Source organism: Anomalospiza imberbis, chromosome 3, assembly GCF_031753505.1.
Source record: "Anomalospiza imberbis isolate Cuckoo-Finch-1a 21T00152 chromosome 3, ASM3175350v1, whole genome shotgun sequence".
Taxonomy (NCBI): Eukaryota; Metazoa; Chordata; class Aves; order Passeriformes; family Viduidae; genus Anomalospiza; species Anomalospiza imberbis.
The window spans coordinates 36,043,876-36,058,226 of NC_089683.1; the positions used below are offsets into that span (position 1 = coordinate 36,043,876).

General features: G+C 36.7%; 1 protein-coding gene across 1 annotated transcript in view; it reads left to right on the forward strand.

The window, feature by feature from the left end:
- Window positions 1–14,351, forward strand: part of CFAP206 (cilia and flagella associated protein 206) — a 15,464-nt gene continuing 1,113 nt past the window's right edge. The window contains exons 1-11 of the mRNA XM_068184005.1: window positions 1–118; window positions 1,404–1,487; window positions 1,783–1,873; window positions 2,917–3,105; window positions 3,367–3,525; window positions 3,984–4,192; window positions 4,913–5,032; window positions 7,485–7,683; window positions 8,431–8,568; window positions 10,579–10,772; window positions 11,786–11,929. Of these exons, the coding sequence (XP_068040106.1) occupies window positions 11–118; window positions 1,404–1,487; window positions 1,783–1,873; window positions 2,917–3,105; window positions 3,367–3,525; window positions 3,984–4,192; window positions 4,913–5,032; window positions 7,485–7,683; window positions 8,431–8,568; window positions 10,579–10,772; window positions 11,786–11,929 (1,635 nt within the window). The 5' untranslated portion in view covers window positions 1–10. The remainder of the gene's footprint in view (window positions 119–1,403; window positions 1,488–1,782; window positions 1,874–2,916; window positions 3,106–3,366; window positions 3,526–3,983; window positions 4,193–4,912; window positions 5,033–7,484; window positions 7,684–8,430; window positions 8,569–10,578; window positions 10,773–11,785; window positions 11,930–14,351) is intronic.

The window sequence follows — 14,351 nt, forward strand, 5'->3', positions numbered from 1 at the left end:
CTTGGCCAGCATGTCCGGCGAGCTGCTCCAAAGTGCCATCAAGAGAATAATCCGCCAGGTGGGCCTGGAGTGCGCTGCCCAGGGACAAAGCCTCTCGGAAACCTTGGTGGCCTTCGTGGTAAGCGCGAAGGGGGCTGGCGGCAGCTGAGGCTTTCAGGGGTGACCTGAGTTTGGAAATATCTTGGTTTCCAATTACCTGCAGCGAGGTATTTTAAAGGGGCATTCAGCGACATCCAATACGGGGTCCTAAAAACCTGAAAAAGTATTTTATTCCCCTGAAATCTTATGGGAATATAATGCTCCGGGAAGGCTGCAGGTGCCGAGTCCTGCAAACTCTCTGAACTCCAACTCGGAGCTCTTTCTTCTGCAGGCAGATGAGCCATTGTTTTCTTTCAGAAGTGAAAAAGAGGAGTTTCACCAAGTTTTAATAACCTTTTTTCACACTCTCATAAATGAACCTGTGATGCATAGGTGAATGTTTAATGCAGCAGCTATATTTATTCTTCGATGTATACCTCCTCCCTCTCTTGTGGTGGATAATGTTGTTTGTTGCTCTGCTCAGACAGGGCCAGGTAGTATAAATGGGCTGAATATTTGAAGGAATGGGCTTTGATCCCAATTAAAGTGAAAATTTAATGGAATCAATCTCAGTATTGTCCTTGGTAGACAACTATAAATATCCTAAAATCATTTTACATTTTGGCATCTCTTAGGAGACACAGCACTGCTACAGGATATTGTCTGAATACACCTGCAAAGCTGTGTCTGAAGAAAGATGGGCTAGATTCCTTCTTTATTGATGATCAGCTCTTGGTAAACTTGTATATAAATGTAAATGCTTCACAGCAGTACTGTTAATATGCTTTTTCCCCTGAAGGTGACACTGCAGCTTTAGAAAAAAGATTGGGCTCAGAAGCAGCATTAATCAATTAAGCAGGAAAATTTTAATGAGTAAAAAATTCATACAAGTGGCTGGCAAGACACCCAGCATGAACACCAGTTGCAATCATGCACTTATTTTCCTGCATGTAGAACACTATGGGTTTTTTTATTCAAGTGGTAAATGTTTATATAACACTAACTTATAAGTTTATAAACAACCATGATGGATTTTCAAAAAATGTTACTTAAGAAAATATTTTCCCAAATAATTTTTAAAGGAGCTATGTTTAAATATTTGTATCACAAAAATATTTTTTTCTTCATTTGTGCCTGAGAACTGAGATTGAAACTGGAAAGGTGTGAAATGAAGTAATTTTGTTTCATTATCAAAGACAGAAATGGATAAAAAAGAATAGTAAAGAAATATTGAATGCATCTGAGATTTTTCAGAAAATAAAAAGAGAGTTGCAAAGGTGATATTTTGTGATGTAAATTAGTATCTTTCTTTTGGCAATCTCTAGGTGAAAACTGTTGTTTTAGATCCAAGAAATGATTTTAATATGGATCGAATACTTTTAGAAGACGATATGCAAGATCTTATCCAGGTAATTCTGACATGATGTTGACAGTCGCTACCTATCTAAGACTATAACATTATTTTCTACCTGTTCCTGTAACTAAAATGACATGAATACTTTCAAAATGTTAGTGCTACTTTATTCTCATGGCTCTGTAGCTAAAGACTGGATTATGTTTCCATAAATAAATGCCTTAGAAAAGCTTTATATGGAGAAAATGGTAGTGAGGGGGCTCTGCAGCTGTTGTGAAACCTGTAGTAGATCACTATCAGTTCACTGTTTCCCCAGAGATAAGAACTCACTTCTCTGACTCTCTTTTTAGCTCTGTGTTACCAGACTGCTTGACACAACAAACCCATCCCTAAGCACAATTAAGATGCAAGTTTACTTTGATATGAACTATGCAAACCGAGGTAATTTCAAATATGTTTTCATAGAAGTTGATGCTGAGTTTATGATTTCAGAATAGTAATTACTGTTAAATGAATCCTGGCAGTAAAGCAAAATAAAAATCCCAGGAGAAATTTGCTGTACAGGAGTCTGATATTTCAGTATGGATATAGTAGGGAAAAGTGTACATTAGATTTGAGAGTACACTCTTCTCATGCTGAGAGATTTACTGAATATAATGTATTAGGTTGCTTGAGGACAATTACACTTTCAGGTTCAGTGGTTAGCTGCCTTCAGCAAGAAAAGCTTGCACCTGCACCTGTATGTCTGAAGGCACTCAGAAGTCAGTATTTTATCAATATCCCTAACTGGGAGATTGAGTAATCTTCAACAATCAGTTACAGCTTCAGCTGAATATGTTTTTGTCTCGTTAGTAGTAACTTCATATAGTCTGAGAATGAGAATGTGAAAATAAAATGAGGTGGGGAAAATGCCCCTGCTGTAAATGTAATTCCTGATCTGAAAGGAACAGTGGAGGGTGGCTGGGAAATAGAAGACACAGAACAAGAATAGACGTGAAAAAAGTATTTCTCTTGGGGAGATAATGAAAACGTTTTCCTGTTAGCATGGATTAAAACCAAAAATTAGCAACACTGGGAGCTGCTCCTAAATCCACTGAACTCTATAAGCTCAGTAACTCCAGCAAGTTTTTGAGATCTTGAGTAGTATTCAGACTTGACCATATAACTTCAGGTGTGTTTGAAATATGTGTGTAAGTTAGGTCCTCCTACAGTCAGAGGAGTCCAGGGAGCCAGAGACTTGCTATTTAATTTGGCCTGAACAGTTCTTAGGACTCTACTGACTGATGTTAATTATGCTAATTTTATTAATGTTTAACTCTGCTATTTTTAAGTCTAATGGTTTGGTACTATGAACTTCTGTTCCACGTACCTGTGCTTCAGAAACCTTAAGTTGGTGCTCTGACTGTAGAAATGAACTGCACCCTCTGTATGAACCAAATTTCAAAGGATTTAGATAGTACTTTCTAAGTTACCTTCTTTCCTAGATGAATTACTGAGTGAGCAGGAGCGTGTTCTGGAAGGAAAACTGGCTCCTGTAGTTAGAGCCATCACAGAGAGTGGTCCACATGTGCAAGAAGAAATGGAGAATGTGTATCAAAAGGTCGTTACCTATGTGCTGCTGAGATCTGGCCTGGGATCCCCAACAGATATTGAGGCTGTCAGAGAGGTGACAGGTCAGTAAACTTCCAGCTGTGAAATTGGGCTTTTCTTCTTGAAAAAATAAAATTTCACCTTCTCTTTGCTGATATTTAGATACAAACATGGTAAACTGCGATGAATGCTTGCTATCCAAACTGTCACTGCTCAGCCTTGAAGTGTAAATTTCCCATGTTTAATTTCCTACTTTTTGCATTTGTTCAGGAGAAGCCATTTTTGCTTATTGATTTTCTTTTCCCTCATATTGAGGGTTTTCTCCGACTTTGTAATGCTTACAGCTGCCTTGCAGAGTGTATTCCCCCAGACAGAGATGATTACTTTCATCTCACTCAGTAAGAAGGACAAAGAACAACAGCTGAAAGATCTTGCCATGCTAGTGACAGGAATTCGTTTGTACAACAAGCAGTGCCAGAAAGGAGGACGTGGCATTGATGACTGTAAGTAAAGAACTGCATTTGAGCTGGGTATTCCCAATTCATTCTTTCTGGACTTGTTCACTGGAGCTGCTCCAATAATTTCCCATCTTAGGGAGCCATGTTATTGTTATTGGTATTCTACAAATTAGGAATCTGAGAATTTTAATTGTGCAGATTCTCTCAGGAAACCCATGTAGTAACAGAGTTGCATCTACGATAAAGCAAGATTTTTCACATTCCTTGACCTGACTGTGATAGTTCCACCACTGTAATTCTAAATATTTACAACAACCTGACTAGTGAGATAGGGTGGTTTAATCTGGTTTGCAAGTATTTAGAAATGCATGAATACAAGAACGAAATGTAGAAATCAGAATTTCACTGGAAGACCATTATGCTCAAATACTGCACTTTAACCATGTGATAATGATTTCATTAATTCTTTTTATACATATTTCATATTTATTCTATGTGAATAGTGCCAGGCATCCTGAACGAAGCCATTCCGTCGGCCACACAGACTCTCGATGAATGTCTGAATTCCTGCCAGCTGCTAGCCCACCGCTACACAGCCCTGCTGGAATCCATGCAGGAAGAGCCCCAAAGGTTCTCCCAGCTTAGGTTTTTTAAATTAAAAGAAGCACTATTCAATGTGAGACAGTATGAAGCCTTCCTTTGCATCCTTCAGGTGAGATGTTATATCCTGTGGGCTTTTATTGCAGATGTTACGTATGTCTTGTTTGATGTCTTCAAGTTACCTACTTGCACAGGACAGAAATAGAAGAAAAAATATTCAGAAATAAATGAAATAAGATAAAATATATCTTTAGACAAAGAACCGTAGATTGTTTGGGTTTGAAAATATCTTTAAAATCAAGTCAGACCATTAACTTATTAGCCTGGCACTGCCAAGTCCACCATTAAAAAGTTGCTTGCATACTGATTCTCTGCCCCAAAAGGCATGAGAGAAAAAAATTTCCTTGATCAATCCATAAATCATCTCAGTTTTCATCTGCAGACACCCCCAAAATATATAGAGTCATCAAAAGTCTTTGAAGAATACAATTTAAATTCTTGTTTTGTTAATGAAGAGCTTTTCACTTGTCTTTTGAGAAACTGCAGGTTTTTATTAGTCTTTCCTGTATAAGGCATTGAAAAAAGTCTTTTTTTTTCCTTCATTGGGAAAATGTAGAGGATTTTTTATAAAAATTGGTAGTTTATGTGTGACTGAAGTGCCTGAACACCTAAACATTTAAGGAAAAACGTATTTTGTGGATAGCTAATGTACATTTTGTTCCCTAAAACAATTGTTCTGAAAATAGTTGAATGAAGAAGCCCAGGTAAATACTTATTACTAAATACTTGGTTTTTGGAGTGCAATATGTCTTACCTGATGTTCTCTTTCCAGTCTAATGCAATTACAAGTGCTCAAGAAGTTGAATCATTGGATGTTCAGTTTGAAGCAGCAATGATGGTATTGAAAAACACAGTTCAGGATAAGACTTCCATAGAGTCCAGAGAAGTTTTTGTAAGTATTATGAATGGAAAACCCATTACTTCTTCAGTAGAAAGCATTATTAAAGTAAGATACTTTGCTGGTCTGTTTTTGAATAGTTTATGTTTATCAAGAGGCTACAAATTTTCTCTCTATTACAATATCATCTGTGATTTTTGAAGGGGCAAATAAAAGACGAAGGTAAGAAGAAGGTAATGTACAAAAAGGGAGCAAAGGAATTAAATGGTATTTTACTGTGTCTTGAGTTGTCATTATTTGTAGATTTCCTTTTTTGTTTGTGTATATATTCTTTCCTGTTCCTTGCAGAAACTGTAAGAACATAATGATTTCAGAAAACAGCACAATAGAGTATGATTCTTTTAAAGTTCCCTCAGATAGCACTCCCTGTAATTACAGTATGAGTCATTGATATAATTTTTCTGAAGAAACTGGGTTTCTGTGATGGGGCTGTCAGCCTCTTTTGCCCTCCCAATAGCTTCTGAACCTGTTGGCAAGTTTCAGTCACATTTGTCAGAGTCCAAAGATCTCAAAATATGTCATTTTTGCAGTTTTTATGGGGAAAAAAAGAGCAACTAGAGACATACAATTAGAGCCTTACCAAGATCAGGTCTGAAATGGGGTTTGTGTGCTCTCTGGCCAGTGAGCAGCCCCTGAAGGGTTGATACTCTGTACTGTTGCACCCTTGGTTGGGAGCTACAGGACATGGGAAGGAGGTATTAGGGGGAAAGGGAATGAGTGCTGTAAACTACAGCTATTATGAGAGAGGCTGCTTAATGAGCCTGTGAAAACCTGGGAGTATTATGCTGGCATGTTATAAAGGAAACAGGAGAGAAATATGCTAGAAACCAGCTTCATTTAATTTGCTTTTCTTGCAAGAGCTTGTTATTTTGTGTGATTTGATTATCATTCCAATTCCTTGTGCTTAGCTGCTGCACCAGCATGCAGTTTCATACATATTTTAGGTTATTTTTCAACATTCTAAGCTAATTATTAGAAAGCAAAATAAAGCCCACTGTGGAGGAAGATGAAGATCATGACCCCACCTACTCAGACTACTTTTTAAACTTCCCATACGAGCATCCAAGCCGGAAACTCATGGGAACGGCACTTTAACTAAGTGATCCAAGCTTCACTTTATGTATGCTTTTGATTTTATAAACCAGATGTTCTCATTTGGAGAACATTTTGCCCTTTTGTCCAGCTACTTAAAGCAGTTTTTCCTTTTCTATATCTTTGCAGGACTTGAGCGACTGATACACGTTACCCTTTTCCCTAAAAGCTGTCTATTGTTGTTTGCTGCCTTCCTGGATTTTTTTCTCTCTTCTGGTTGGTTAGTTGATTTGTCTTCTCTGCTGAAGACAGACTATATAATGCCTTTTGATTTCAGATCCTTTTCAGGTAGAGGTTTTTCTGTTAACACACGATTTAAATAACTTCTCTTGTCTCTGGCTTGCTGCTGACAAGCTGTATCCTCTACAAAGGCAGAGAAGCAGGGCATTCTGTCTTTTAAAAAGCATAGGATAAGGTCTGTATTTGTAGTAAACATTTGTTTTATGAAAAATAGTACATTTCATTAATATTTTTTGTTTATTCTATTAAGAATGTTTTAGATCTTCCTTTAGTTTCTTCCATTTTTGTAACCATAACATTTCCACAGTATTAGCAATGCTGATGAATTCCAGAGCTGTCTCTGTTGGCTCCTGTTATGATAATGTTGTTAACATGCATAAAATGTGTGGTTAAGTGTACATTTCACATTGGTTGAATCTCTTCCTGTAAATACTCTCTGTGTGTTTAGATGTTGTAACAGTGCACATTTTATGTCACTGTCATCGAAAGCAGCATTTAAACTTAAAGCTTATAGGCTGCTTCTTTATGTGCCTACACCTGAATGCCAACAGCATGACAGTGCTGGGAAGGGCAGCCTCCAGTTTTGCCTTGAACCCTGGACCACTCTGAAGAGGCCTGCACCCCTTCCATTTGACACACATGATGGCCTGGTGGCTGTGGTACCAACTCACTCTGGAAGCAGGGCAGACAAAATAACAAAACCTGATAGTTTGTATATAGGTGCGGTTTTACCTACTCTGGTAATTAATCAGGTGTGTTCCTTCTGGTCCTTACTCCTGTACACCTTATTTTCAGTTATAAAACTGTATTGTCAGTGAATTGCTAAATTCAAAGCATGGTCACAGAGTACATTTATTTGAGAAAGGCTCTGGAGTAAAATATAGAAAAGTACAGCTCTTGCCTGTGGGTTGACATGCTGGATATACTTGCTTTAGGCATATGTGATGGAAGGTCCTCTTACAGTGTCCCTGAGTTCCCCTGGAATTTCTGGTTGCTGAAGGCCTTGGAGATCAGCCCTGCGTTGTTCATAGCTGAGATTGTTGTGCACAGTGCTTGGGTTACACCGTAGACATAAAACAAATCTGCATTTCAGATAATTTTCTTTATATTCTAGCCTCTGTTTATGGAACTTTCCAAGCTTTGGACTGGCTTTCAGGATGAAATGCTACTGCTAAACTTCCTCACAAATATGGCTGACAATCTCCAACAATTCTTGGAAATCCATTCACAGCTTTTTCCAGAGGAAATGCTAACATCTCTTCTGGAAGGAGTGACTGTGAAAAGTGATGTGGAAAGGATAAAAGAAACCATGGGTATGGAAAGTTGAAACTTTTTGGTTTTCCTTAATTTTCCAAGATTTTGTGGTTTGAATTTTCTTTACAATAGATCCTTTACAGAAGGTGCTATATATTGATTTTTTTAATACTCAGAATTTGCACAGTAAATTAAAATAAGCCTTGTAGGATATAGATTTACATTTTCAAGTAGTGTAGCTTGTGATTCTATTTTTACATATAAAATTAAAATAGAACTTCTAGATACCAGCATACCTTACAAAAATGGCAGAATGATCAGAGAATATTTATATTTTTTTTGTAAAATTTTTTAAGTGTATTTATGTCTTTTTATACCTTTCAGAACTTTGGAAATTGAGGGGGGGTAGGGTGTAAACAAAATAATTTAACAGGGCTTCAGTTACCAGAAGAGTTTTTTTGTAAGATGGTATCCCTAGGAACCAAGTTTTTTGTCAGGGAGTTTGTAATGCATGTGAGAGTGAAAACAAAATCAAGTAATAAAATATTATCTTCCTGTTGTTGTCCCTGTTGGTTTTTCTTCTCTCGTGTTTTCAAAGAAAACTGATGCTACTAAAGAAGATTCTCACAGGACTGATTTTCAGTACATTCTTTTTTAAGGCAGGACTAAAGTTTGGCTTTAGGCATCTGGGCACTACAGGTCATCCTGTGAAAACCAGAGTTATCTGCTTATCCTGTAATATTATTAACTTTTAGTCATCTGATATTTTAATATTGAAATCCTTCCTTTGTTTTATCTTTTCTTAGGAACCAGAGTGAATGTTTCTGATTTCAGGAACCAAGAATGGCTTTTTCCAGAGACTACTGATAACTTTGATCAGTTGCTGATCCAGTACCATGGTTTCTGTGCACATTCAATTGGTGTGAAAGGTATTACCCTACCAGGTATGCTTTATAGTTAGGTATTTTCCATACTGTATATTTACACAAGGATTAGGAAAAATGTAAAGGCATTCTGAATGCATCCTCCTATGTCCAAACTGGAATACTGTTTTTCCACATTTGCAATTTTCACCCCAGATAACTTATTTCCCTTGTTAAAGTATCTTTTTTTTTAAATACACAAATAAACTGCCCTTCGTGGAAGGTAGGATGGCTTGAAGAGGAAAGCAGGGCAGAAACAAGATGGGATGGATTAATGTTTCTTCCTGCTCTATGTGTGTCTGTATAACCTACACTGCAGCTGTAGTATAACAGTATAACAGTAACCAAACCTGTATAACCAATACAGGTTTGGTTACTGTTGTTAATGTGCTATAATGCAGGCATAGGGAAATGGCCATTCCTTCTATATTGTGCATCCATATGTAGCAAACATAGCCATTCATGCCTACCTCATATGTATTTTTAAATAGTCATGACAAAGTACTAAATATCTTTCCTGAAAAGAATGCAAAAGTGCACTTGATTAAGTCAACTAATTGTAGGAATTTTTGGTTTCTCTAGGCTCATTTGTCTTGAAAGTTAGCCTTATTTCAGCTATTCTAGTTCATGTTTTCCATCTCCCTATCCTTTCTAGAACCTGTCCATATAGAATTTTTTTAAACCTATGGGAGTTTTGGAGGAAAATATAGCCATTTCCTTGTCAGTATGAAAAAATAGATATTTTAATGTCAATGTAATTTACTTACACTTACTTAGTATTGCACATGAGAACACTTGTCCTTAGTTGGATTGGAGGTCTCTCTAGCCCTGTATCTGATTATTGCACATGGGCAGTCATGTACACTTTAAAATTATGAGAATTCAAGTCAGAGTGATCTTTCCTTAATTTTATCCCTTCTTGTCCTAGCAGTTGGTGGTTATAGAATTTCCTCTGATTAAAGTTGAGTCTGTAACCTTCTGTTGAATTTTCCTTCAAAGAGATTTTTCATTTATCTAATTGATTTTGGAATCCATCTAGAGTTTGTCATGGGATGTTCTTATTCTCAAGATCCCCACAATTATAATTAAATATGCTATGAATAGGTATCTCTTTTTGAGATGGTTTTAAGCTCTGGCTTGATAATTTCAACAAAGACTTGATAGTCCTTCTGTTAGGAAAATTACTAAATAGTAATTTTATGTTGCACACAATTCATGGTTTTATAACCCCCTATCATATTATTTCTTTTTTTCTTTTTAATGCTGAGGAGGCTTTCTTCTTTAACTGCTCCTTCTATGAAAGGTATCACAAGCCTTTGATCACTCCTAGCTCCCTTTTACTTGTTCTGTTGTGTTGGAACAAAATGTATTATTATAAATGTAGCCTATAGGTTGTTATATCATTGGTTTTCTTCTCTTCCTCTGTCTGCATACTAATAATTCCTTTTTTGATTGAGTATTTTCAAGGGATTGTCTATGATGATTCTGGTGTTTCCTGGGCAAAGACATTTAAGCGCAACCTGCCACTGTCCTTGAAATCAGTTTGTGTTTTCCTATATAAGTTATTCGGCCTTTATTGACACTTCACTTTCTCTGTTAATTTGTTGTTCAGCTTCCCAGCTGCTTTATCTGTTTCTTCAGTTCATCTCAGTGTTATGCCCTCTGGTATAAATGCACTGCTGATCTGCAATCAGATAATTGCTGGAGATTTTAGGGGAACCATTTGAGAGTAGAGACTGGTTTCTTATGCCTTTGCTATATGTGTTTTATCCATTGTTTTTCTGAGACATGCATCTAAGGCATGCTGGATGTGAACTGATCAAAAGCAGTTTTTACTGACCTAACAAAATAGAGTTTTCTAAAAAAAGCTTGCTTTCAAGGGTTTATACTGAGTTCAGAAATGAAGGAAGTGAAAATAACTTGAGGGAACACAGAATCTTGATTACAAATGTCTTTTGTATTGGATATTGTACTGTTCACTATTTTAATTTGTGGAGCTAATTTTGGGTTGGTTTTTCTTCTCATTTTTAGGAAATCCTGCTATTGGAATTTTGAAGCACAAGGAGAAATATTATGTTTTCAGTTCAAAAGAAGCTGCATACATCTTTGCTCAAGATCCAGATAAGTTCATTCAACTGAATGTAGAAAAAGCAAAAAAATATGCAGAACTAATTCAACTGCTTGAGCTCCATCATCAGTTTGAATACCTTGTCCCACATGCACAGGTACACACTGCCTATGCCTCTTGCTAAACAGCTGCTGGGTCACTGGTTGGTCTGTTCTTTCTAAAAGAGAAGAGATGATACCTATCTTTAGGAAAGAAGTAAAATCCTCTGCCTATCTGAAGGCCCATCTTTTCCAGGTCTTCAGAGCATTGAAGAAATGTTTCTACTTAGTGTCATTCTCACCTTATCTCTTCATAGGAGAATATGTAAATCCAAGGCATTCTGGCAGTGATAAAAGCTGCTAGTCCATAGCCTAGGCAGGTCTTGTGTCTGGTGTTTCTTTTCCTCATTTTTGCAAAAGTAGCTTAAAGGACCAGTACATAAATGCAACAGAAGATACGTCAGATATCACGTTAACTGGAGCTTTAGCTTAGCAGTCCATCCATGTGTGCTGGAGGAAGGTGTAGTTGTATCTGGGGACAGGAGTTATGGAACATATTAAAAAATAAAAGGAGAGTCATCAATAATGAATGTGATGTGTTATTATGTGAAATCCAGAGACTTGATTTCGATTTATAGACAACATTCTCTGTGATCCACTCGTGAATTTTAGATCCCTAGCAGTGGAAAGAATGTAGTCTTGAACTGGCCCTTGGTTTGAAATATAGTTTATATCCCAGCTATAGCAGAGATGTCTGCACTTCTCCCAGTTATGATTTGTGATTTTTAGTCCATTCATGAAGTCAAACTGAGGTGCCTGCATTATAAAATACTGCTGGTGATGGGACCCATTTTTTATAAAATCCAACGATTTTCACTAGGCAGACAGGAGTCTGCAGCTCAGCTGTGGCCTCTGCCTCAAAGGTTTTCTGTCAGAAATTAAATCCATCAGCTACTTAATGTTTTCCTTTTAGTGGAGTCATGGGGAACAAAAATACTGTTGAATGTAAAAATCATTATCCACTTGTGGTTTGCAGATCTCTACTTGCTTTTAAAAAGTAGCATACCCATATGCTATTGCTGTGTCTTCTTCTCAATGCCTTGCTTGGCTTTGGTTGTTTCTTTTCATCCAGGCCAGAAAGGCAAGCAAAGGTTCGATGAAACCACCCCCAAAATGTGAGAGTGGTACTCAAACTGATACTCATATCTTGCCTCCAACTATTGTGAGATCCTATGAATGGAATGAATGGGAACTGAGAAGAAAAGCTATAAAATTGGTTTGTACTGTTATTACCAGATTTTCATTGTTGGATATAACAAAGTTATGAATAAATTATTCTTAACTTTTGTTTCTTGAAACAAAAATCTAACCTTTTATTCAAAGACATGTACTTCATTACAACTGGTTCAATTTTTTTTCTAGATATTCTCTCTCCTTATTTTTCGACTACTTCTCTCACTTCTTACATATGTTTCCCTGTTTTTTGAGGAGTGCTTCCACTGCTATGACTATTAATTTCAAATTTTTCAGTTGCCTTCTTTATGTAAATAAGAGTTTGTTGTTTTGAACTGAATTACATTGAATATTAAGGTTGCTCTACATTCAAATCAATTTCATGGGTTGAAGATACTACTGTATAATTTCTTTGTGAAAAAAAGCCAGAGCAATAGTTTGTCATACTATCAGGATTTTCTGATGGATTGGAAATCACAGTCTGTCCATAGGAGGTTGATCACTTTTTAAATTAACAGTAAATATGTCAGAAGCTTATTTCTAGGGTTTGCCAGCACATGTAGTTGTCAAGGTATAGCACCTGATTTTCAGAATTCAGAAATGAGCAACTTGTGAGTACAGAGAATATTGCAGTTAACAATATCAACCGAACATATAATACTAAAGGGTTTTTTTTTTTTTCTTCTGTGAACAGATGTGCTGTGGAGGCCTGTGGTCTACTGGGCAGCCTATTTCCTTTCTGTTTTCCTTTTTGCCATGAAATCTCTAACATTATGAAAGGAAACCAAAATTTTGGACTGAGGAGTCTTGCCAGTGTTGCTAGCTCATAAAGGATTCTAAGAAATAGTTGTTACTGAGGTATATAAAGAAGCCAGTTAGGTTTACAAGAAGCCTAGCTAAAAGCCTCTTTTGCTTGTAAAGGACAAAAGTACATAAATAAACATAAGATGTGGTCAGTGTCTCTTCAGCATGAGCAAAGATGGATATTTTGCAGTATCTGGTCATGAAGACCATTCACAAACAAATTTGTAGCTCGTTAGTTTGAAATATTTAGAGAATATACTTTAAAGTACTAAGGGTGTTTTAGCCTCAGCTCCAAATGTGAGATTAGTGATGTGGAGCTGAAAGAAAAAATCCAGATGCATGCAAAAGTGCTTTGACTATGCTAATTTGTAATATGGAAGTGATAAAACATTTAATAACAATGTGATAAAATAACAGAAATAGTTTACCAGTGCATCAATGTATTTGATACTTCAGGGAAGCATGAGACATATTTGTGGGTTTTGTTAGAGGAATAAGCTCACATGCCTTTGGAGTTTTTTGTGTTGTTCGTACTTGGCCAAAAAACTTGTAGTGGTACGAAATGTTAAGCTATTACTTTGTTAGAAAACCTATATGCTGTTAGAAGTAAAATTTTTAGCTCACATTTGTTTCTCTGTGCAAGCACAGTTCCTTGTAATAGCATACATTCAGTCATTAAAACCTCAGAAAAAAAAAAACAACTTAATATATTGTCTTTTTTCCCATGCCATCTCCTCTGTAAGTTCCTTACTGTTTTTGCTGGATTCTGCTTGATGACTCTGCATGTAAGATTCAGTTATAGATTAAGGTACCAAAATGTGCCTACATTTAGGTGCTTCACCTTCCATTCCAGCAGAGAGAGACATCTCAGTGGTGGAGGCTGGAGAATATTTTTCACTTGCTCTGATACAACATTTAGGACATTAGGCCCAGCTGTATCACTCTCCAGCTTCCACCAAGTCCAGTCTTCACTGACTGGACTGGACTCCAGGAACCTTCTCATTTACATGGAAGGGTCTGAATTCCAGCACATGAGACTGTATATTGTATATTTTGAGGAGAATATTATATCATAATTTACAGTGTTTTACATCACTGCTGACATAGAAGGCTCTGTGGAATATGGAACAATTTTTGTTTCAAGTGCTGGCTTTGGAATATTAACATTTTGTGAGAAGTAGTTTTGTTGGTGTATCTATGACAATTTCTGTGAATAACAAGCTTTAATCATAAATTACCCTTTTGCCCCTTATGAAGGGGTTAGTAATGTGGTGTAAGATGGCATTTTTTTAACTTTATCTGATACTTTGTGACACCAACCCCTAAACCTCATCACTTTTGGCAGAAACCAGAAAAGATTGGAAGCACTTGCCATGAAAACATTTTATTCTAACAAAACAAAGGTGAAGCATTTAACAAAATTTGAAGGACAATGACCAGTGGTATGAAATTATTAAGAGACTGATTTAAAATTGTGTGGGATACCTAAAGAGCTGTTCACACATCCTGTTAGATCAGGATTTACCAAATCACAGTCACAACTGTGTATTGTCAGGAGGGTAAGGTGGGCCATGTTCCAGGTTTGTGAAGCCCACGGATGTAAAATAGACAAACACTCCGGAGTATATACTGGAGTTAAAATGTTCAAACAAAGTTTTGCT